The sequence below is a fragment of the Hoplias malabaricus genome, chromosome 18 (genome assembly GCF_029633855.1).
Source record: "Hoplias malabaricus isolate fHopMal1 chromosome 18, fHopMal1.hap1, whole genome shotgun sequence".
Taxonomy (NCBI): Eukaryota; Metazoa; Chordata; class Actinopteri; order Characiformes; family Erythrinidae; genus Hoplias; species Hoplias malabaricus.
In genome coordinates, this window is record NC_089817.1 from 4,043,022 (window position 1) to 4,068,127 (window position 25,106).

Consider the following 25,106-nt stretch of genomic DNA (forward strand, 5'->3'; position numbering starts at 1 on the left):
GTCTTAATGTTTTGGCTCGTAGGTGTGTGAAGGAAGGTGCAGGAAATAACACAAAGAGGATGCAGATGTTCCAGGACTCAATTAGTGTTTCTACATACTGACAGATACAGGTCTGAGACCAGATCTGTTCTGCTCCTTATAGACCTCCAACACTCTGTGGTCAAATACACTGGTACGGTGTCTGCACTCCTGAATGGCTTTCTCTTTGAGACACGGGAAGGCTCACCTTCCATGGCGTATTTCATGTCTTGAGAGAATTGGACCCACATGACCTCAGCAGACACTTTCCCCACGTTCAGCTCCTGAGGAAACCTGAGATACAGAGGGTTACAGCTGTGTTTAGTAGATGTGCTAAACTCCATAGTCACAATAATTCAGACAGGTCTTGAGTGGTCAGTAATGTTCTGATTGGGGCAAAGAAGGCACTGTAATGCTGTATAACGTTGATATGACTCAGAGTCGTTCAGACAGAGAGTAAATCACTGCAGGAAGTGTAGGAGGCAGCGTGGCTTCTATTGTTACTGTTGTAACAGCGCTGCTCTCCAGAATAACCTTATTAACAGGAAACAGGTTGTGTAGAATCTGCTATAGTCACAAATCAGTGCCGACGGATTACGGTGAAAGTATTTAAAATGATGATGATTACAATTATTTTTATAGATAAATAGATTCAACTTTGTCATTGCTCTGTACAAGACAACGAAATGCAGAGAGAGAGAGAGGACAAGAGAGAGAGAACAAGAGAGTGAGAAATGAAGACAGAGAGAACAAGAGAAAGAGAGAGAGAGAACAAGAGAGTGAGAAATGAAGAGAGAGAGAACAAGAGAAAGAGAGAGAGAGAACAAGAGAGTGAGAAATGAAGAGAGAGAGAACAAGAGAAAGAGAGAGAGAGAACAAGAGAGTGAGAACGAGAGAGAAAGAGAGAACGAAAGAGAGAGAGAGAGGACAAGAAAGAGAGAACGAAAGAGAGAGAGAGAGAGACAGAACAAGAGAGTGAGAAAGAAAGAGAGAGAACAAGAGAGTGAGAAAGGAAGAGAGAGAGAACAAGAGAAAGAGAGAGGACAAGAGAGAGAACGAAAGAGAGAGAACAAGAGAGTGAGAACGAAAGAGAGAGAGAACAAGAGAAAGAGAGAGGACAAGAGAGAGAACAAGAGAGTGAGAAAGAAAGAGAGAGAGAACAAGAGAAATAGAGAGAACAAAAGAGAGAACAAGAGAGTGAGAAAGAAAGAGAACAAGAGAGTGAGAAAGGAAGAGAGAGAGAACAAGAGAAAGAGAGAGAGAGAGAACAAGAGAGTGAGAAATGAAGAGAGAGAGAACAAGAGAAAGAGAGAGAGAGAGAACAAGAGAGTGAGAAATGAAGAGAGAGAGAACAAGAGAAAGAGAGAGAGAGAACAAGAGAGTGAGAAAGGAAGAGAGAGAGAACAAGAGAAAGATAGAGAACGAAAGAGAGAGAGGACAAGAGAGAGAGAACGAAAGAGAGAGAGAGAGAGAGAGATAAAGAAAGAGAGAGCGAGAGATATTAAGAGAGAGAACAATACAGAAAGAGAGATATAGAGAGTGTGATATATATATATATATATATATATATATATATATATATATATATATATATATATGTGTGTGTGTGTGTGTGTTTATGAGTGTGTGCCTGTAATGTGTGCGTGTTTTCACTGACTGGTTGAGGACAGGTGTGTACGAGTTGCGGTCCTCCTCTATGATGGACACAATCAGAGTGATGAGTTTGGGCCAGAAGTCCAGATTCTTGATGCTGGGTCCCTGCTCCTCTGGAGGGAAGTCCTCTTTATTCTGAACCAGAAAACAGCAAAACTAACAAATAAAACCCCACCACACACAAGTTTCATCGTACGCACCTATGACGCAACATGAACGATCCAAATGAATCAATTAATAAGTGCAGATAGTTTAGTGAAGCAGTCCATACATAAGTAGATTATATAAACATTAAATGAACACGTGATACATTCTGTCAGATACTGAGCAGTTAATGCCATATAATCTCACATTCACAGTACTGTATATTACTAATCTACTGCAGGTTAAATGAAAGACGGCTGACCAGGTCTCCTATTGGCTGGAACTGGCGGCTGTAGAGTTCGTGGCAGTTGTTAAAGATGTAGTCGTAGGTGGAGTTGAGACAAGCTTTCACACAGTCTCGGACCACCTGACTCGCTCTGGGAGGACTCTGCAGTTCCTGCACCTGTACAGCCGGAGGCGATAAAGAGTCAGAGGAAATATACTGACACACACACACACACCCCAAGGTACTGTATTTGACGGAATCTCATGTGTCCATTGACCTTGCTTGCCTCCTACTCCCAAACCAAGTGGTGTGTTCCCGGTGCAGGATTGTGTCTTCATGACTGATTCTCTATTGTTTCTTTCACAGATGTTCTATGTACTATTTGGAGTGAACATTTATAAATTCTTACAAATCCGTGCTCTTCCTTCATATTAGATCTGTCTATATAACACAATAAAACCCATTAATTAAAAAGTATGCATTCATAAAGGTTTCATATGACAAGATTAGAGCTGGACGATATGGGCAAAGTTTATATCACAATATATTTCTTAATTTCTGCAAATATGATATAATTCCAGGCGGCACGATGGAGCAGCAGGTAGTGTCGCAGTAACACAGCTCCAGGGGCCTGGAGGTTGTGGGTTCGATTCCCGCTCCGGGTGACTGTCTGTGAGAAGTGTGGTGTGTTCTCCCTGTGTCTGCGTGGGTTTCTTCCGGGTGACTGTCTGTGAGGAGTGTGGTGTGTTCTCACTGTGTCTGCGTGGTTTTCCTCCGGGTGACTGTCTGTGAGGAGTGTGGTGTGTTCTCACTGTGTCTGCGTGGTTTTCCTCCGGGTGACTGTCTGTGAGGAGTGTGGTGTGTTCTCCCTGTGTCTGCGTGGGTTTCCTCCGGGTGACTGTCTGTGAGGAGTGTGGTGTGTTCTCCCTGTGTCTGCGTGGGTTTCTTCCGGGTGACTGTCTGTGAGGAGTGTGGTGTGTTCTCACTGTGTCTGCGTGGTTTTCCTCCGGGTGACTGTCTGTGAGGAGTGTGGTGTGTTCTCCCTGTGTCTGTGTGGGTTTCCTCCGGGTGACTGTCTGTGAGGAGTGTGGTGTGTTCTCCCTGTGTCTGTGTGGGTTTCCTCCGGGTGACTGTCTGTGAGGAGTGTGGTGTGTTCTCCCTGTGTCTGCGTGGTTTTCCTCCGGGTGACTGTCTGTGAGGAGTGTGGTGTGTTCTCCCTGTGTCTGCGTGGGTTTCTTCCGGGTGACTGTCTGTGAGGAGTGTGGTGTGTTCTCCCTGTGTCTGCGTGGTTTTCCTCCGGGTGACTGTCTGTGAGGAGTGTGGTGTGTTCTCTCTGTGTCTGCGTGGCTTTCCTCCGGGTGACTGTCTGTGAGGAGTGTGGTGTGTTCTCTCTGTGTCTGTGTGGGTTTCTTCCAGGTGACTGTCTGTGAGGAGTGTGGTGTGTTCTCCCCGTGTCTGCGTGGGTTTCCTCCGGGTGACTGTCTGTGAGGAGTGTGGTGTGTTCTCCCTGTGTCTGCGTGGGTTTCCTCCGGGTGACTGTCTGTGAGGAGTGTGGTGTGTTCTCTCTGTGTCTGTGTGGGTTTCTTCTGGGTGACTGTCTGTGAGAAGTGTGGTGTGTTCTCCCCGTGTCTGCGTGGGTTTCCTCCGGGTGACTGTCTGTGAGGAGTGTGGTGTGTTCTCCCTGTGTCTGCGTGGGTTTCCTCCGGGTGACTGTCTGTGAGGAGTGTGGTGTGTTCTCCCTGTGTCTGCGTGGGTTTCCTCCGGGTGACTGTCTGTGAGGAGTGTGGTGTGTTCTCCCTGTTTCTGCGTGGGTTTCCTCCGGGTGACTGTCTGTGAGGAGTGTGGTGTGTTCTCCCTGTTTCTGCGTGGGTTTCCTCCGGGTGACTGTCTGTGAGGAGTGTGGTGTGTTCTCCCTGTTTCTGCGTGGGTTTCCTCCAGGTGACTGTCTGTGAGGAGTGTGGTGTGTTCTCCCTGTTTCTGCGTGGGTTTCCTCCAGGTGACTGTCTGTGAGGAGTGTGGTGTGTTCTCCCTGTGTCTGCGTGAGGTTTCTTCCGGGTGACTGTCTGTGAGGAGTGTGGTGTGTTCTCCCTGTGTCTGCGTGAGGTTTCTTCCGGGTGACTGTCTGTGAGGAGTGTGGTGTGTTCTCCCTGTGTCTGCGTGAGGTTTCTTCCGGGTGCTCCGGCCAAAAATGGAAAGGAGCACGACTTCACCATCAAACAACAGCCTCTTGACTTTGTAAATACAGTAACCCTTCGCTACTTCACGGTTCATCTTTCACGGATTCGCTACTTCACCGGTTTTTGCTCTATCGCGGATATTGAGGGAGAATCTAGGAAAACCGTGAAAGATGAATAGACTAGGTGCCTAAAAATATCATTTTCTTATGGTGTGTAAATTAAAAGTATTTTTTGATTATTTACACGTATTAGACTCTGCCTGTAGGTGACAAAACATATCATTTACAAGTGTTTCTTACGTACAGCACATGTATCGCTCATGTCCACATCCGAGTGAAATTGTACATTACGCCCTGTAATGTCCGTCAGTCAGTGACAGACGCTGTAAATAATGTTGAGTGAAATCTATATAATAGGTGTCCAGCCCTGTACAAAATATGAACATATCTCTTCTAACAACAGCACCCTCATTTCTGAATTCTCATGGTTTCTGTCTGTACCTTCATCCTGAAGAACGTTATGCTGGTCAGCAGGTCCACGGTGGATTTGAGATCCTGAAGACGCTCTTTACTGCTCGCAGGGAAGTTATTCTGCAAGAAGAGACACACCAAGGTGCAGAAATATAATTCATAATCCTTAAACCTTGGCCAATCAACGAACACGTGCTTTTAGGCTGATTACAATAAATCAGAGGATGGTGGATGGATGGATTGATGAACGTTATGGTCACTCACTCTGTACGTGGAGAGGTCAATACGGAGGGAATTGTGGAGCTGGTCCAGAAGCTTCACAAAGCGCTCTTTCTGTTGGGAGAGAAGGTAATAATTATTTTACTCAATTAACAGTAATTTAATGCTTTTTAATTGAATATTCATTAATGGTACTTGCTACTAAGTGCATATGTATTCATGTGTTGATCTAGAGCCCACCAATCGACTCGCTGTGAAACAAGGCCACCCAGTGAGAGAAGAAAGAGGCTCAGACTAAAGTCTGGCTTCTTAAACAAACCATAAGCCATGCTTTTACATCCCTAACTAACGCACAGGACCAGCACTCATTAGCTGAGATATATCCCCCATTAGAAGACCGTGATTCAGAAACGGCCCGCTTTCATTTATCACAAAATGGCAAGGCTTTCGTACATTAACAAGCTTATTTTTCACTGCACTGAGTTAGCATTAGCATATTTCACTGAAGGCAAACTTTAAATTGATTCCTTGGGCCATTAATAAAAGCCATGCATTAACAGAGACAGCGTTAACACCACGTAATGGATTGTGTGTGTAGTGTTATTGTATTGGACTGCATTTACCCACAGACTCCGTCGATACCGGACTAAAATAGATCTGCTGACTTATGGAGCTCCATCTCCAGTTCCCTGTTTGTGTTTTGTGTTATTTTCCGCTGCCCAGCAGTAACCCCATCGCCCTGAAATGATTTTCTGGATTGCAATCACACTTAAGGTGGAGAAAACAGGCCCTGAGAGAATGAGCTGCACTAACGAGCCTTCTGAAATAAGCTGTTCTCCATCTCCCCTGCTAATAGAGGACTGATGATGAGATGGAAGGAAACGACAAAGTTTTAGCATCTTATTTCGACTTCTAAAAATAAATAATGACGCCGGGCCTCTGCGTACAGCATTGTTACAGTGTCGTCACAGCACAGTGGAGAAGATACAGGTGGACGCATGTTTTCTGGTAATTAAAAGCAGTACATGTTTAATTTAACAGAAGCATCATTGCTTGTTTTATTTGGATATTTTGTACTGAATTGTCTTCTACGTAGATGCAGCCAGGTGAGCTCAGCCATTTGGTAGGACTTCAGGAGCTGAACAGTAGGCCTAGATTAGCAGTCAATTCCCCAGTTCACTTCTGACCTAGGTGCTTTTCTGCAAGTGCCACAAGTTATATTCTATACACACGGTAAAACGGATCAGTGTCTGTTACTGGCTTCATGGCCCTAATCTAGAACAGCTAAAGAGTGTACATGTGCAACAGAACTCACTTAACGTTAGCATAATAATAGAAATCCCATAGAGGTGCTAGCAAACACAAAAATGGTCTAAACTTGCACAATACACACGAGTCGTGATATTCAATATAACTGCCAACCTGGGAGACAGACTGAAACACTGCTGGCTAATGAGATGCACACATATCACACAAGGACCACAGATAAAAGTACAGTAACTCAAGTCACTGTGGATTAAAACACTGTACGATGAAGGATTGTGTACGGCTTTAACAATCGGGCATTTACCCCAAAGTTTGATGCGGCGAATCGGTCAGAGGCCGAGACGTTGGTGGAGGCGGTGGTGTGGGCGTAGAAGGCGTTAATGTTGGCCAGCAGTGTGCTCATCACAGCGGGAACACCGGGACACATGTACTTGGAGGAGAGGCATGCAAAGTGTCTATAGGGAGAGAAAGAGAGAGAGATTAAGATACTAATTTTTTTTTTTAAGGTTAGGTTTACTGCTTGCTAACTGCACAACAGCGAGGTGTGGGGTTTATAATAAACTGTCCTGTTAATGTAAACAGAACACAGAGCCCTAGGTATTTATAGGTGATTTATGAAAATCCATGTGGCCTGGGTGTGTACTGACACTTAATGAAATCATTACTAATTTAAAAACCATATCAGCTTCCCTTGAGACTGGCCTCCCACTCCAAGAATATCTGGATTTCATTTTTCATTCATTGTCTGTAACCCTTATCCAGTTCAGGGTCGCGGTGGGTCCGGAGCCTACCTGGATTCACTGGGTGCAAGGCAGGAATACACCCTGGAGGGGGCACCCGTCCTTCACGGTGCAACACACACTTACACATTCACTCACACCTACGGACACTCGCCAATCCACCTACCAACGTGTGTTTTTGGAGCATGGGAGAAAACCGGAGCTCCCAGAGGAAACCCACACAGATAAAGGGAGAACACACCATACTCCTCACAGACAGTCACCCGGAGGAAACCCACGCAGACACAGGGAGAACACACCACACTCCTAACAGACAGTCACCCGGAGGAAACCCACGCAGACACAGGGAGAACACACCACACTCCTCACAGACAGTCACCCGGAGGAAACCCACACAGACACAGGGAGAACACACCACACTTCCCACAGACAGTCACCCGGAGGAAACCCACACAGACACAGGGAGAACACACCACACTTCCCACAGACAGTCACCCGGAGGAAACCCACGCAGACACAGGGAGAACACACCACACTTCCCACAGACAGTCACCCGGAGGAAACCCACGCAGACACAGGGAGAACACACCACACTCCTCACAGACAGTCACCCGGAGGAAACCCATGCAGACACAGGGAGAACACACCACACTCCTCACAGTCACCCGGAGGAAACCCACACAGACACAGGGAGAACACACCACACTCCTCAAAAAAATCAACTGCCCCCCCACCACCCCCACATTCCAGTCCCTTTATTTCTGAGTGGTAGGACCTCAGCTATGACTGCAGTGGAGTCTAAATGGACTTTATTAACACGAGTCATAAAAAATAGCTCATGCCATCACCATCCAGAGAGAGGGAGAGCACTCAGGACATTGGTTCTCATATTCCAAACACTTGACACAGAAAACAGCCATAAAGAAGCTTTTCTAAATTAGGAGATAGATGTGCAGAGACAGGACCATTTATAATATCAATGGTTTCAAAATAAAACCAAGGAATGGAATAAGAATGGGACGTGATTTAGAGAAAAAGGAAAAGGGAAGGGAAAGAAAAACCCTACTCTGCATCTGCTCTGCTGTATTTCCAGGAAAACTGACAAAATGTTTCAAAGTGGTAATATGACCCTGAATATTTACATAACAGAAGCCTTAAAAAGCCATGATTTTGCTTATTTTATTATCACAACATAACAAATGAGATATTAATATAAATAATTATCCTGATAAAATGCAGTTAAAAATATGAGCAAAACCATGGCCTTTTAGAGCTTCTGTATTAAATGTCTGTTCCTAATTAAGAAGATAATCCGTGACCATGACCTGCTGTTAACGCACTCGTTTGACGAAAGAGACAGAGTGGTAAAGGGATGTGGATTATCCTCTGAAATCAAAATTTTTCATCCTTGTAATATTTCTTAATAAGATATTTCTTAAGAATATATGTCTATGGGGGCCACACAGTGGAGCAGCAGGTAGTGTCGCAGGGGCCTGGAGGTTGTGGGTTCGAGTCCCACTCCGGGTGACTGTCTGTGAGGAGTGTGGTGTGTTCTCTCTGTGTCTGCGTGGGGTTCCTGAACTGGATAAGGGTTACAGACGATGAATGAATGAATAAATGATATTTCTATGGCCTTTGTTTGTTTTAGACTGATTCTGTAAAATGTGTCGCCAGTTCATTAAGGTCCACATTTCTAGAATCCACACCAAAAAACCCTGATTAAACACACTGTCCCTCCCCTCTATTTCTCCCTATTGTTCACGCCCTCCTTCCCTCCTTTCCTCTTTCCCCCCTCCTTTTTTGTGTCCTTTACTGTAGGTAGATCTCAGCATATGAGGGAATGTGTTGGTTATGCTCTATAAATTGTAACAGAAGTCATTTATTATCAATCTCTTATTTATTTCCCTTTATATATATATTATTCATCTTGTGAATCACTTGTTAAATTGAATTGTTTTCTATTCCTGATCTACAGTGGTTGTCTCTACTGTCTGGGGTGTGGTGTATCACAAATTATAAGGCGATGTGTTTTTCATACGTTGTTAAGTTGTCATCTTAGCTGCGTAAAGATAAACTGCCCAACAGCAGCAAGTGAAAAGAGGGAGGGTAGGACGTACGTCATGGCCTGGTAGATGGACTCGATCCCATAACGCATTGCAAACTCGTCCACTATCTCCTGCACCACGTCATCGAAGTAGACCTTCCAGGCGTCGTCCCCGCGAGCGTCCGGTATCTTCACCACGCCCTGACCAAGGACGTCCGTGGTGTGGTGAAAGAGGTTCTGGGAAGGATTTATAGAGCTTTTATTAGTGAAGTTTATGGAACATGTTAATGACATATGAGCAGTTCGCCCTCAGTGTGGCCTCTACTGCGTTCACTCACCTTCAGCAGAGGAGGACAGAGCAGAAGACAGAGGACAAAAAAAACGCATATACACAGAGAAACCCGTTCCTCCACGTCTGTGGATGTTTAGTTTACTACATCATTTGAACACAGCACCTGTCCTTCACACACAGTGTCTTGATGTCAATGTCATGATGAATCAACCAATAGAAACACTCCAAAATGACTTGGAATAAGCATCATTTTACATTGACATCCACTGAAAATAAAGAACTGAATTATACTGGATTTTTTTTTAACATTTGACACCAGCTCATCCAACATTTCTTCTGAGAGTGATTCACTATGTTCTGGAATATTGTTGTGAGGTTTTGACAGACAAATTCATACTTTGGGAGGTGTACACCCTCCTCGCCTACACTTAGCATTGAGCATGGCAGGACCAGGCTCATGTGGCTGATCCAGGAGCTCTCATTTTATCGTATGGACTTCCAAAAAGAGGACACATCTTAAAATAGTTAAGGTACGGGTGTCTGCAGACTTTTGGACACAGTGCTGAGTCGTATATTAGAGGTGTGGTTAACTTTGATGTGACAGTTGTGGTTGTTCTTTGTGTACGGCGCTTGTACCTCGTGTAAACAGGTGTACTGCACGTGATACGGAGCCACTTTCTCTTCTCCTTTAATTTCTACACTGATCTGAAGACGGATAGCTCCGGATACTGCTGATTTATCAGTCCTTTTCTCTGCAGGAGAAACACACACAAACGCAGGGAGACAGACAGACAGAGACAGAGATTGATGACATTAGTGCAGTGGCTCAACTCCCAGAAACACTGAATTAAATCACAGTAAAGGAGACAGTGGGATATTTGATGTAAACACATCTGTAAACTGAACAGAGAACAGTGCGGCCTTTCTCTGAGTCACAGAGTTCGCCCCTTCCTTTTCTCCTGACGGGAAAATTATTATAGTAATTTGTACGTGTCGACTGATCGGTCGATTTCCGACGGGAGCAGAGTACATAATAATCAGGGCAGATCACGCCTCTCTCTCTTACTGGGGAGAGAGAGAGAGAGAGAGAGAGAGAGAGAGAGAGAGAGAAGCTCAATTACTGCTATTGACTGTAATTGTTAGAGCTGCTGTAGAGACCAAAGCCACAGAGAAGGGCAATTAGAAACACACAAAAATGCAAAAGAACAAGGGAAGAGACAATGAAGGAATAAAAGGAGTGTACAGAGAAAGACAGAGTGACTTTAGCTGATAATCTGCTACGACAGTACACCACTAGACTGTAACGCTGTGCTGCGGTGTACACTTCCATTTGCCTCAAACTAGCTTCAGTCCCCTGTGTCCACCATAAACATGAAAATTACATTTGTATGTTTACGTTATACATTTATAATCATCCAGCAGACACTAATCTGGAGGGGTGCACATTTCCAATCATTCTGCAGATGGACTCTTGTTGGATATAGAGTGTTTATCCAGAGATAAGCGCTGAAATGTAGTAGCAGAAAGATGGACGTGGAGCACGCTTCCCTGGGACTAGAGCAGAACCCTGAGGGTCCCTCCATCTACACTGGAGGTAAATGTGCAGGAACAGATGTGCCACAGGGCAGGGGAATGTGGGTAATGGAGTTCAGACACACACAAACCCTCAACACCACGGGGCTCCCATTTACGTCTGAACTGAGGCTGTCACCTGTGCAAACCCCTGACACTATTCTCCACAGCATGTGTTTCCTGTGTTTGCTACAAGGGTAGATATCATGCTTTATTATTAATAACAAAATCTATATTCAGTCTGTCACAATGTCAAACATCCCTTCCTCAAAGTTGGAAACTAAGCCGCCCATTTCAATTGTGAGGTCACAAATCCAATGCAAACCATAGGCTCACTTCTCAGTCATACACTCCCACGATTTCAAGAGAATTTAAAAGGTGTTTCAGATGGATCTGCTGTTTCATTAAGGCCAAATACACAGCAGCCAATCAGAACTGAGGCTATTTACATATATTAGCCTTAAAGGGGCAACCACAAAAACTGTGTTTTATTCTGAATGATAAAGAGAGGCTGGAAATGGTCATAAAAAATGAATGAGTGTTTTTGACGCACAAAACAACACGGTAAAAGGTGCCTGGACACAAATCGCATGCGTGAAAGTGTTTATTTATTTCCCTGATAAAGGTATAATCAATGTTTCTCTTGTTAAAATACAGACGAATAAATACAACTCGAAAAATGGCTGATATTTGCATAAAATGCTGTAATAATGCATATTTGGCTTTTATTTATGTTAATTAATTATAAAGCCTTCAAAAGTAAGTTTAGAGTAAAAATAAAACACATAAAAACGGTAGGATACTGGCCCTTTAAGTGCTTCTGTGATGTCTTTATCACGCGGCATCACAGAACATAGCGATTTTACAACTTCAGACCTGACGTTGGGGTTAGGGACGGGACAGTGCCAGCTAAGGTCATCAAACCAAAAGACACATAACAACAGTCATGGCTATTCCAGCCCATGTGACCTAGATGTGTAACACAGAGAGTGTGATGGCTCGGAAGCTGATGCTTCCTTTTCCGAGTAGGTGCAGTATGTCAGCGAGCTTTTACACCGCTCCAAGCGCTTTAAACTCACACAAAGACCCAGAAGACACTTCGAATAGGAGCAGCCAGGCATGCTGAAGGCTCAGAGAGTGGTCTAAGGTCAGGGTCCAGGGCTGAGAGCGTTACGGTTTCACAGATAATGGTCGCCACGATACACCCTCAGATATTCACCTCAGAGCAATCCATTGCGATCTGATTGGACGTTTTAAAATATTGATATTATTAGTTAATATATGACTACCACAATCGCTGGTTTGGCTGTTGCACGCGTCAGAAGTCACAACACGAGTTCGACTTTGAGTGCAGCTTGAATATAACAGAAATCAAAACTTGCTCAAGCAAATGTGCATTATCTGTAACCCTTATCCAGTTCAGGGTCATGGTAGGTCCAGAGCCTACCTGGAATCATTGGGCGCAAGGCGGGAATACACCCTGGAGGGGGCGCCAGTCCTTCACAGGGCAACACACACACACACACACACCTACGGACACTTTTGAGCCATTCTGCCTAGGTGCTAGTTAGGACAGGCATCTGTCAGCTGATGTGACAGATCTGGGCAGTTTGCCCAGATTCACCTCTGAAAGAATACTGTTAGACCATTGTTTCTCTGCAGACCCACAGAGGACTCACCGAGGTTGTACCAGACGTCCATCTCTCCACTGAGTGTCCGCACCTCGATGATGCTTTGCCCCAGAAAATCATCAGACTCTCTCTTTAGCCTCTGCTTCACACGCGACTTTATGTCATCGTCTTCGTCCCACACTCGTACCTTAATACGGTCGGATGAGTTGTGGCACTCACTGAGAAACACACAAGAACACACTCAGACCAATCAAACTGTCCGTAAAGCAGTATGAATATAACAGCATCATAAAGCATTTCAGTCCAGAAACAGGAGAATACAAGATGGTGAACTAGTTATGGATACAGGCCTTGGCTGTAAGTCTCTATGCACAGCGCTGATCAAGTTAGAATACAACTGAACATACAACATTGTGTGTATTAACCGTAGCAATATATATGTATTTTTTAAATCATTAAAACTAATCTTTATCATCCGAATGATGACAGTTGGGCAGAGAGCAGTTTGGGATTTTCTTCACAAACTTCACACACTTCCGAAATTTGAAAGATGGTCTAAATATTTAAGACATCTTTCCCATTCATACTGGAAAATATTCATTCATTCATTATCTGTAACCCTTGTCCAGTTCAGGGTCGCGGTGGGTCCAGAGCCTCCCTGGAATCATTGGGCGCAAGGCGGGAATACACCTTGGAGGGGGCGCCAGTCCTTCACAGGGCAACACAGACTCACACACACATTCACACCTACGGACACTTTAGAGTCACCAATCCACCTACCAACGTGTGTTTTTGAACTGTGGGAGGAAACCAGAGCACCCGGAGGAAACCCACGCAGACACAGGGAGAACACACCACACTCCTCACAGACAGTCACCCGGAGGAAACCCACGCAGACACAGAAAGAACACACCACACTCCTCACAGACAGTCACCCGGAGGAAACCCACGCAGACACAGTGAGAACACACCACACTCCTCACAGACAGTCACCCGGAGGAAACCCACGCAGACACAGGGAGAACACACCACACTCCTCACAGAGAGTCACCCGGAGGAAACCCACGCAGACACAGGGAGAACACACCACACTCCTCACAGACAGTCACCCGGAGGAAACCCACGCAGACACAGAGAGAACACACCACACTCCTCACAGACAGTCACCCGGAGGAAACCCACGCAGACACAGTGAGAACACACCACACTCCTCACAGACAGTCACCCGGAGGAAACCCACGCAGACACAGGGAGAACACACCACACTCCTCACAGACAGTCACCCGGAGGAAACCCACGCAGACACAGGGAGAACACACCACACTCCTCACAGACAGTCACCCGGAGGAAACCCATGCAGACACAGAGAGGAAGAACACACTTCCCTGGGATATATATATATATATATATATATATATATATATCCCACACTGAGATACGTCCCACACATTCACCTGAAGATAAAAAGTGTTTCAGACTGATTTGCTCTTTCAATCATTTCCAAATAAACAGCAGGCAATCAGAAGCGAGGCCATTTACATATATCAGCCTTAAAGGGACAGCCCCACAGACAGCAAGAGCAGTCAGGAGAGCGAAGAGAGGCTGTCAATGGTCATAAAAAATAAATGAGGGCTTTTGATGTATAAAACAACACAAATAAGATAAGTGGATCTCAGGAACACAACTAATGTTTCTGCACACGTTTGACGCTCACTCGTCAGTATCGAATGCTGTTGCATCAAATGTGTACTCGACAGTTTAATGCCTCAATTACACACTCAAACTCTGAAACTTTTACTGGGTAGAAACAAACGCTTGTGACCTCAATGATCTATTTATGGAAAAGACAGGGGTCCAGAGCACAGAAACTGATCTGAATTAGGGTCCAGCTCAGGGCCAGAGAACACTTTGAAAACCATGGCACAAGCGCAGAGCCTTTCCAAGTGGGACGACACACATTTTAATAGAACGAGCCCGGGGCTGTGTTTAAAGACAGAAAGAGACACATTAGTCTGACAGGTGTGTGTGGAGGGGTCCATTAGGTACTCACAAGTGAAACTTCTCGTCCCACACTGGGTTGAGGTTGCCGTAGATGGTCTTGGTTCTCTTTTTAGTCTTGCCCACCTGGACGGTCACGTAGGGGTCGCTGGAGCCAGTCTTATCTTTAGCCTGAAGCCCCTGAGCACACACCACTGCAGCACACAGACAGAGAGAAAGACATTCAGACAGAGAGACAAACACACAGAGGCAGACACGACGTAGTGTCTGCAGCCAGAGGTCAAGCAGATGAGGACTTTGTAACGTAGATCATCATGTATACACGTACTGGAAAATATTTGAGCACTTTGAGGAAACCCATGCAGACACTGAGAAAACGAGAACAGAGAGTGAAAACGGCTAAAAACCAGAGCTGCTCCTCGCTCCTCACTGCTGTGCGCTCGGGGGCGGGGTGAACAGCGAGCGGCTCGTTATCATTTAAAGGAACAGGTGCTGAAAGCGGGCGTTCTGAACAGGGGCTGTTTACACAGGGGGAGAACACTGCTGTGGGGTTTGATCCTTGTGTTGTTTTGACCTAGATCTGTGTTCACTTTCTGTAAACCGCTCTGGAAAAGAGCGCCTACTTAATGCCGTTGATGTAGACGTGAATGAACCAGAATGAACTGTGGAAATACTCTCACGGATGTCTGGGCCATACCGGTGATGGAGATCTTGGCGGACCACTTGGACGTGCCGTCCAGAACGCTCTGTTTGATGGTCTTCATCTGCTGGCCGTGTGTGGCTTTACTGACTCCGAACACGTCCCTGATGACCTCGAAGATCTCAGGCTTGTTCCTCTCTCTGATCTTCATGCGGTCCTTCATGGCCATGATGATGTTCTGAGTGCGGTCCTCAGCTCCGTGCTTCGAGCTCTTCTCCGCCGCTCCTGAGAGGTTGACAACAGTGAAAACATCACACAGAGACACACACACACACTCACAGGAAAGTCTGAAATCAGTGGGTGTAGAGTTAGTGTAAAACGCACTGTTTGAGAGAAACACTCAGCGCCTGGATGGTTCTCTGTGGCGTGGAATGGAAGCAGACGTCTGAACAGCGTGAGATTTTGATTTGCTGTTAAATTATAGAAAATCTTTATAGAAATCGGTGGAAGTCCCTTAAAAAAAAAACTCAAATCACCAGCCACTGTGCGTTTGATTTGAACCCAGGATCTCCACTCGGCTTCAACTGTCCCTGAGAGATATGTCCCTCACTTTAATTATCACGGCTCTCATTTCAAAACCCTGTAAACAAACCTGATACCAATCCGGCAAGCCCATCAATCCTGCGAACATCCCGGCCTCTGGAATACGTTCGGCTAATAATCAGCCGTCTGCTTTTTGGAGATTCACCTTAAATCATTTCTGGAGCAGCTAATGGAGCTGTCGCTCAGAGAGTCAGGTCTCAAAGTGATCCCATTTGGATAAATCATGTCAGGAGACAGTTCAGCAGCTCCGCTGTCATTTAAAAATGTACACGCATGCACCGGGATCGATAAATGTCACTAAAGAACACTGTAGACCAGGCTCTACCAGATTGAGGGGGGTTTCTGAAGGACGAGGCCTGGGGACAACTCAAATAAACAGGTGCCTGAAAAATGCGTTCAAGCTCAAAAACGGTAGCTTTTCAGTGGAACAAAAAAAAACAAGTATCTTTAACATTAAAGGAAAGATAATGGAAAAGGACGATAAGCTGGTGCTGGGGAAGCCTTAAACATGCACTTCACCTTCTCTGTGAAGATTTGGGTTTAAAAAGAGATGAGGCTATTCCTCTTTGAGGGAAGTGACCAAACTGGAGAGTTGCAACATGGCCCTCAGAAAGGACTTTACCGTACTTTCCCCTTCCTTTCTACTCACGCTGCAGACAGTCGGCATTGAGCAGCTCCTGGCACTTCTCGTGACATTTCACCCCACACTCCGAGCAGCGCATGCCCTGCCGAGCGATGCCCCACAAGAGCCCCTCGCACTCGTAGCAGTAGGTGGGAGTGGTGGCTGTCCACACCTCGAAGTTATGAGGAGTGGTGCAGGAGATGGGGTAGATCAGAGCCTGCAGTGTCTTCTTATAAACATGACTCTTCTGCGGAGGACAAGAGGAGAGGAGAGGAGAAAGAGAGTGATTAGAGGAGAAGACAGGAGGACAGAAGGATAAGAGAAACAAGTTTGGAGGAAAGATGATTAGAAGAAAGGGGAAGAAGAGAGAGAATAGAGGGGGAATTAAATACCAAACAGTTATGATTATGTTTAAGACAGAGGTCATCTTCAAGTTTACAAAAGGCACATCTCATTCGTGAACTGTGACTTTGCTCCACTCCACAGTGATTACGTAATACACTGAAGTGAACCAGTATCATCTCTCGTACTCACCAGCTCTTCATCTTTGACGGACGAGCGTGAGGCCATGGCCGAGGCGATGCCTGCTATTCTGGCCTGGATCAGCGACTGTCCAGAAGAGAACAGATCTTAATCCATTACAGGACAAAAGATTTCCCAACATGCATCAGCACCGTTTCCAAAGGTAATAAAAAAACAGCCAAAATAATAACAGTGCAATAAAGAACTACAAGAACGACTGGTGTCCTTCAGCTACCAACTGGATGGAGGAGTCAGTTCTGAACCAAACGAATAGAGAGAGGGAAAAAAAAAACAAATACAAATTTAGGGGCTGGCTCTATGCGACAGGTGTGCTGGGAAATCAAGAAATGAAAGAGAAATGAAAGGGAAGAGGATTGAGGATAGGAGTCAAAACACTGGTCCACCAATGCTCAGGGCAGCCACATCCTGCAGAGCTGGTAAAACAGGATGTGGATATGTAATATTATCAAGAAAGTCTAATCTATAAAGCCATCGGCTGTTATATCAGCATGGAAGTGATGACGGTAAAAAGGGCTGCGTATGTAAAGCAGGAAGGCGTGGAACCAAACCAAAATAAAACAGTGGCCGGGAGGGTGAACAATAACTCCTGTATGTTTATGCTAAGCGGCAGTGCAAATACACGAGCACACACAGCCAAAAATCTTCGATAGACTTTGCTGCAAAGACTGGAAAGACTTAATTTTGCTCAAACATCCTCCAAATTCAGTTTTCGCTGCGGCATTTGCACGTCACTGAAATGGACTCGGTATCGTCCATTCCACCGTAACATAAACAATACCCAGTGCAGTTAGATCTGCAAAGAGGGGTTCATCAAACTTACCATAGCCTGGGCACAGTGAGTGAATGCATTCAAGAGAGGTGTACAGGATTTTGTGAATGTTTTTCAAAAGTGGGAATAGTCATCAATATTATAATCAATTTTAACAAGCGCTCCAGAGCAATACATAAAACACTATAAAAATACACAAAAAACAAGAAGACTGAACAACTGCTGTCACCACAGTGTTTCCCACCTGCTTCAAATCTATGATCTTTACTTCGGAGGACTTTTTATGGTTAATTTTAAACTCCTGAGATCCTGAGACGTGTTATTCACAGTTATTCACGTGTTATTCAGAGTAGTTCATTAATTGTGACCTTCCCAAGGTTTAGTCACTTACGTCAACGCTGCTTTTTTTATGTGATGTCACTACTATTAAATATTTGAGTTTAGCCAAATCACCATAATGTCAACACACCCACAGCATTTCTTCCCACAGCATAAAAAAAACAAAAAATATTGGTAAAAAGGCAATTAAAAGTTTTCCAAAAGATATTTCCACAGTATTAAACAATATTCAAAAACTTTGTTATATTAAAATTATAATTATATAAAATTATATTAAGCTATATTATAATATAAAACTGTTAAAACAATAGTTATAAACTGAATGTGGAGAAAGTAATGTATTTTTGAAATCTCAGGCAGATTTTGTTTAAGAAACAGCTATTAATTCAAATAAAATAAGCAAAATACATATCTCATTACATTATTTATAAATCACAGTAAAGAATATGAATTATTGTAGAATTAATACTGATACTCATTAATCACAAGCGCCTTCATACAACCAAAAACGTATGAATATTTAAAACAGGTAACACTGAGAAACACTGGGGCTCTGTTGGCTCCTGAACTAAGAACTACAGAGCAGTTCGTACCACATCACTGACGAGAGGGATGGGTTTCTTCTTCCGTAAATCCGGCATGCTGTCAATCCCAAACAAGCCACTCCCACTTCTGTGGAAATTTGTTGATTCACACACACACACACACAATAAATCATTTATTAATCACTGATGTTTATTTTGGAGACTTTAAAATCAACAGCGCTTCAACCCAATGAACTGAGTATACTCATTTTAGATTATAATATTAATACATAGTTAATTTCCTGAATTTCTCAATGCTGTATCTATCAATAGCCTTTGCTGTCTTTTTCTGATTTCTTTATTATTTTGAAGTAGGGTTCTAACCTGAAAACTGAACCTGAGCATGTTATATTTAGTATAATGTAATAATCTGTAGCACAGCATTACAATACTCAGCATTCATTACTCTACATGACGACTGGGTATCACTGTGACCCCAACAATCCTGACTGTTAGCCTAGCCACTGACTGTTAGCCTAGCCACTGGATTCGGACTAGTAGGACACTTCCCTGAGTTATTAAACTAACTAAACATTTTGGGTAGAATCCCCCTGTAACGAGCACACAATAACATTACAGTGTTAACTCTCACCCTGTTTTGATCCAGCCGTGTCTAGAATTATCTCCATTCCGCCGTCCCTGTTTCAGTGACAGACATTTCTGATTGGCAATGAATTCTTACACACGATATGAGAGAAGCCAATCATTTTTATTAATAACAATAATAAAAAGCCCTAAGATAAATGACAGACAGAATTGGTCGAGTCTCATGACTTTCAAAGATCCGTCAAAAGTAAATAAGAATAAACACAGATCTAAGGAACATGCAACATCTAGAAACAAAAATAAGAACATACTTAACAAACTGCAGCACAGAAACACTTAAGAAGCAGGTTCTGAGGTAGACGTATGCTGTAGTTTGTCGCTTATTTATTACAGCGCTAATAGATGTAATTAATGAGAAAATTAGTATGTCTTTATTGAAGCCAGATTAAAATAAAAGGGGAAGACATACGTTTTTGTATAGACCTTTACAAAGAGCTATTCATAACACAAAGGACCATTTACACTCCCCACCAAATCACATCTCTATAACGAATTTGAATTATTTATAAATAGAATATCAGTAAACCATGTAAATTGACCAGAGGCATTTTTTTTGACAGTAACTGGATTTATGTTCAATGCCTCACTCTAAAGGTTACTGCTGTTTCACCTTTGATTACAACCATGTATCAAATAATTTACATGTTCAACACTAACACAGGGCAAAAAAACACACAGTCTCTGGCATATGTTTGAATGATGTACCTCTGATCAATGTCTTGAAAACATTTGACTCAGAAAAATGGATGTACAGCAGGGCAGCTGGAAACCCAAAGGCACTGCCACTGAGCTCTCTACGTTTTGAAACAGTCTTATGAGGCAATCGGGTTGCAAGACTAGTGCTGGTTTTCAGATGGAATTCTTTCAGGGCTAATCAGGGACTGAACCAGACTAAGAAAGAGTCTGAGTGAGCATAAATAAACAACATACAAACATCTCTGTGAAGATTTAATGAGGAATTTGTGACAATGGTTTATTTGAATAATAAAACTGATTTCTTGTACATGAAGAACACAGGTAAAATACAGGAAGATGTCACACGATGACTGTAACTGAGACAACATTCTGATCCTCTCACATGCGATGGCAGAGCGCATGCTTTTAGTGATAAACACAAGGTGAAAGTTAAGGATGAAATGTCAGTAAAAAAATAAACAAAAACAAAACAAAACATGAATATCTTAAAGTGACCTGCTCATCTTCTTTGCTTTCCTCTGCAAAACAGATCCAAACAGGCACATTTGCTGCATTAGTTGTTGCAAACAATTACAAAAACAACACAAACTGTTTTATGTTTTTATTACAAATTATATCAGAAACCCTTCAGACTTTCACATGCAAATTCCAACAGTAATTTATACCTGGGTTGAATTCCTCCTCAGAAAACGTCCGCTTTGACCCACTAGAAATCCTAGACAGCTTATGTCTTTGTCTCTGCTCCTTGAGGACACGTTGGATATTGGCAAGGCACTTCTGGTTGTGAGGGTCTAGTTGTTCGGGGTTGTCGTTTTCTGGATCTCCCTGAGCCTCTACCTGATTTACCTCCACCTCTGCTTCTAGGACTGTGTCCAGAGACCTTTGTTCAGTGCCTTCACAAACAACAAGAGGCATTTCTGCTTGAAAAGTCTCTTCAGAATCACTTTCCACTGCTTCTGACCTAGGGTCTTGATTCTCTGAGCTGAGCTGAGGAGAAACAATGAGGGACAGCTCCTGTTCAGTGAGATGTTCTTCTGCACTGATGGAGTGGTCCATTGAGTAATATTCAGTCGGAGTACAAGATGGAGTGGCAGTACCAGAAGCAGATCCCTGCAGATCAAATAACTGAGAGTCACCCGATTCGGTCATGTGCAATTTCTGGTCGTTAAGATCATATTCTCCTTGGAAACAAGTACCGCCTTTCTTTTGGGGCGACAAAGTTTGATCTAAGGTTTCACAGCTTGATGGCAAAAAATGTTCAGAATCTGACCCATCCACAGTTGAGTCATCTTCCAAACGTTCGTTTGAAAGTTTCTCTGGGCTGGAGGTTATGTCTGAAATATTCTCATTTGGACACTGAGGATCAGACACCTCAAGCCTCTTCAAAGCTCCTCGAAGAGCAGATCGGAAGGTGAGCATGGCTTTGCTAACCTTTACTACATCAATCCCAGCATTGGGTGGCTGGGAGCCATCTGTGTCTGTGTTTTCAGAATAATCCAGGTGACCATGCACATCAGGCAGGCTTGCAGATACTCGGTCAGGCCACTCTCTTTCTGTGCTCTCTGCAGAATCCAGGTCAACCTGACCCACACAAAGGCAGTGCTCACAAGAAGAGTGCAAGTCTTGGCAACCATCGTCATTATCCGTCAATCCCATGGTGGAACAACTAAGGCTTCTGGATGGGCCACTGCAAAGCTCATCTCCATATGCATCCATGGTATGGTACCCTGAACTCCGGGAATATGGGCAATTTGGTGTGCAATCACAATCCGTATCTGGGACCGCCTGTTTCCTGGGAATCCTCCATTCTGCAACACTGGACAAGCTGGACAGGGAGGTGTACTGGTGTCCAAACAGTAAGGACAAGTGCTCAGAACTACTTCTGGAAGAGTGGCCTGGAGTGCTGCTAGTTTCTGCACCGTTGTACCTACGCCAGGTATTAGGTTGCCTGATGTCTTCCACCTCATCTGCACTGTTTTGGCAAGAGCAACAATCCTCTTCACTCCAACCTCCTTCTCCACTAGTGCTCAGAGGCAAGCCTGAAGTACCCCAGTCATCCCTTTGTGAGTCTGGCTCCCTGGAATGGTAACTACAAGCCTGGCCTCTACTCTTGGAGCTATGACCTGAGGAAAATGAACTAGTGCTTGGAAAGTCTTGGACGTAAAGTTGACCGTGGTGAGGATAGTTGGAAGGATGGATCCTGGAAGATGATTCGTCTGAGTGATATGAAACCTCAGGATCATGCAATCTCGGTTTTCTTGGTTCTGCACGATAAGTAGGAGCCCCAATCTCTCTGTTTGTCTGGGTTTTCACCACTGATTTTTGTTTGCCTAAGCCCTTCTGAGGAGTCATTAGTCTTCGAGGTGAGGGGTGACCAATGGCTCCAGCAGAATAGAGCTCCTCGATTTCCATCAGTACAGCATCCACACAGCAGGAAACCTCATCAACTGAGCCACTCACTGATGTCAGGTATTGCCTCAAGTCTGAGATCTCCTCTTGAATTTTGTTGATTCCCTGAAGCTCTTTCAAAATGTGGTCCACTATGGTGCTGGAACATCTTTCCTTGCTTTTCCCTTCACCCTCTTCTTTTTCAGGTCTTCTCCTCCTCTCTTCCATTGTGGCTCGTATGTCTACACAATCAGAGGTAGCTAAGCTTCCACAGTCAGCCACAGAGCTTTTGGTCTGAACCTGGCATGGGTTCCTGGTGGTAATTTCTCTAGTTAACTCAACCTCCCCAATTAATTGCTTCTTGCTTGCTTCAGTTTCAGGTACAGTGTTCGACAGTGAGGGAGAAGCACGCTCATGGCTTGAAGGATCTTGTTTTACTCCACAGACAAACATGTTTTCCTCCACCTCTGGACCCTGAAGACATTTCTGGATCTTTTTGCGTAGGCCTCGTCTAACATTGGGACTCTGGGCTCTTTTCTTGCCCAGTTCTTTTCTCTTGGCCACATTCTGCTGGAACATGCCAGCTTCACTTGTCTCATCTTGTTCATTGTTACAACTTTGGGATAGCATTCCTTGGGCTCAAATGTCCCTGAGTGGGCTGACCACCTTAGGGTCAGGTGACACCTACATATTGATCATCAGCTCGATGTCCTGGGGACTGTAGCCACAGAAAATGACCATCATACTTCAAATTGTCATCTGTAATATATAAACAAGTGTTTAGTTTTAGATTACCGCAGAATGAGAATAATCATTTGCATTTGTTAAATAACTATTTAATATCTGATATAATACAAACTGCAACAAACTTAAAAAGCGGTCTTTACAGTGTTTTATTAAGACGCTAGAAATGTTCCATTCTCAGTCAAACTGCTGAACTCTTAAATATCTCTTTCAAGAATACGGACACTATAAAAGTAAAACACAAGAACGCAGAAGAATATCTAACAACTAATGAGCCAAAGAAACAGCGGGCCACTAACATTTTTCTTTTTTTTGTTTCTTCCACTTTTGCTTTCTGTACGCCATTGTGTGTCACTCAAGAAGACAGAGATAATACTGTACAGTCTTACATCAGTGACCATTCTCTCACTGAAATGATACAGTAGACATCTGATAACATGGCAATTAGACACCAGCCCAATTACCTCGTCTGTGTCCAGTTCACACATGTTTAATAATCCTCTAGAGCTACAGTCTCTGCAGATGCATTTAAACAGTCCCACAGCTCAGTGCTGGATTGTTTTACATCTCTACACACAATGCTTGGCACTGGGCATTGTGATCTTAGGCTCATGTGCAGCTGCTCCAGGGCATCGTAATAAATTTCATTGTTTTCTATGGAGATTATACAAGCTGTGTGTTCACAAATTATAAGAGTTAGTACACATTGCTTTAAACATTGAAGGGAGAGTGAACAATCAAAGGCATTATTATTATTTCTAACAAGGCTTTTGCATTGCAGCCAGCAGGATTTGAGTGTGTTACAGTCCAGCTGTGTGCACCATGTGTCATTTAGCTGTTAACCAGAGCCCTGCTGGGTCTAATGGCTGCTTTAGCATCCCCACAGCCTGACAGGATGACACCACATTTAGCTTCAGTCTTTTTTCAGGAGAATAATTTGTGGGACTGTGACCCCTCCTCCTCGGTCTTCATCAGCCTCAATGGTAAAAAAAAAGCAAGCATTTAACACGTGTGAAATATCCCTGCAAACCAGTCACGTTCACAGCTATTTAGAAACAAAAATGCTCATGTGATGTAAATTTAAAATGCAAAAATCATGAACTGATAGTTGCTCCGTTTAAGGCAAGGCAAGTTAAATGTATTATAAAGCACATATACTAAGGATTTTGTGCTTAAAAATAACAAATAACATCTAAATACAAAATCTAAATGAAAATGTAAAATTAAAAGAGAAAATACAATTAAAACTGAAAACTCAGAAATGAAGTGTTAAAGAGCAATAGAAAAAGAGCTAGTTATAGATCTCAGTCACTTGAAAAGGGAAAGTTTACAACGTATATTTATAAACTGTTACAGTTGGGGCACATCTAACATTTGGCAGTTGGTTCCAGCATCACAACAAAATGCTGCTTCATCTGCTCAGCCTGAGTTCTGGTGACTATATGACTTGGATCATGGCTCTCAGAGACCTACTCAGTTCATATTCTGTAATCTTATGAGAGGTGTGTTCTGTGCCCGATCTGTTCAGTGATTCATAAACTGTGCTTTAAAGCAACACTAGGTTTTAATTTTACCTTAAAATTACAGCTTCATAATCACCATGATGCTCCTCTAAAGTGTAATAGAGGAAAATAGAGCTTCTGTCATCACTACTTCAGGCTCAGCACTCAGTTACTATTATGTAACTTTTGGAGGAAGGTAGCAGGCCATCACACCTCCCTCCCTACCTCCCCCATTGATTTCGCTCTGCAACTGTGAGGGTAGCAAGGCTGAAAAACACCAGCACTTATACGGTGTTGCTTTAAGGTCTGTTCTGTGATGTTCAGACTTTCTTTGGGTCCTGGTTAGATGCAGTGTTTGGAACGAGCTGGAGATGTTCAATGGTAGAACAGAACAAATTAACATCATCATGCAGCATTTTTCCTCCAGAATTCAAATCTTATTGTTAAAAGCTGCCCACGTCTACTCCTCTCCAGCTGTGTCCAGTGTCCTGTTGGTCCTGATGGCGGATCAGTGGTTTGGCCAGGACCTCAGTCTGCAGTGAGTCATCATCTGAAGCGAGCAGTGGAATACGGCTGACTGTAATGCGCTCCAGCTTCCATTCCCAGCAAAACTAATGTCT

The 25,106-nt window shown here is 43.8% G+C and overlaps 2 protein-coding genes across 2 annotated transcripts in view; both read right to left on the reverse strand.

Moving 5' to 3' along the window:
- The window catches only part of unc13bb (unc-13 homolog Bb (C. elegans)), a 39,831-nt gene extending 21,198 nt beyond the window's left edge, over positions 1-18,633 (reverse strand). Inside the window, exons 1-14 of the mRNA XM_066650599.1 lie at positions 18,560-18,633; positions 16,850-16,924; positions 16,343-16,562; positions 15,148-15,375; positions 14,503-14,644; positions 12,501-12,670; positions 9,886-10,001; positions 9,031-9,194; positions 6,478-6,628; positions 4,953-5,021; positions 4,719-4,808; positions 2,078-2,218; positions 1,676-1,806; positions 227-312 (exon numbers count right to left, since the gene is read on the reverse strand). Coding sequence (XP_066506696.1) covers positions 227-312; positions 1,676-1,806; positions 2,078-2,218; positions 4,719-4,808; positions 4,953-5,021; positions 6,478-6,628; positions 9,031-9,194; positions 9,886-10,001; positions 12,501-12,670; positions 14,503-14,644; positions 15,148-15,375; positions 16,343-16,562; positions 16,850-16,924; positions 18,560-18,607 — 1,831 coding nt within the window. The 5' untranslated portion in view covers positions 18,608-18,633. The remainder of the gene's footprint in view (positions 1-226; positions 313-1,675; positions 1,807-2,077; positions 2,219-4,718; positions 4,809-4,952; positions 5,022-6,477; positions 6,629-9,030; positions 9,195-9,885; positions 10,002-12,500; positions 12,671-14,502; positions 14,645-15,147; positions 15,376-16,342; positions 16,563-16,849; positions 16,925-18,559) is intronic.
- A 505-nt stretch (positions 18,634-19,138) lies between these two features.
- LOC136675144 (protein unc-13 homolog B-like) overlaps positions 19,139-25,106 on the reverse strand; it is a 31,060-nt gene continuing 25,092 nt past the window's right edge. Inside the window, exon 8 of the mRNA XM_066651568.1 lies at positions 19,139-19,189. Within this exon, the coding sequence (XP_066507665.1) occupies positions 19,139-19,189 (51 nt within the window). The remainder of the gene's footprint in view (positions 19,190-25,106) is intronic.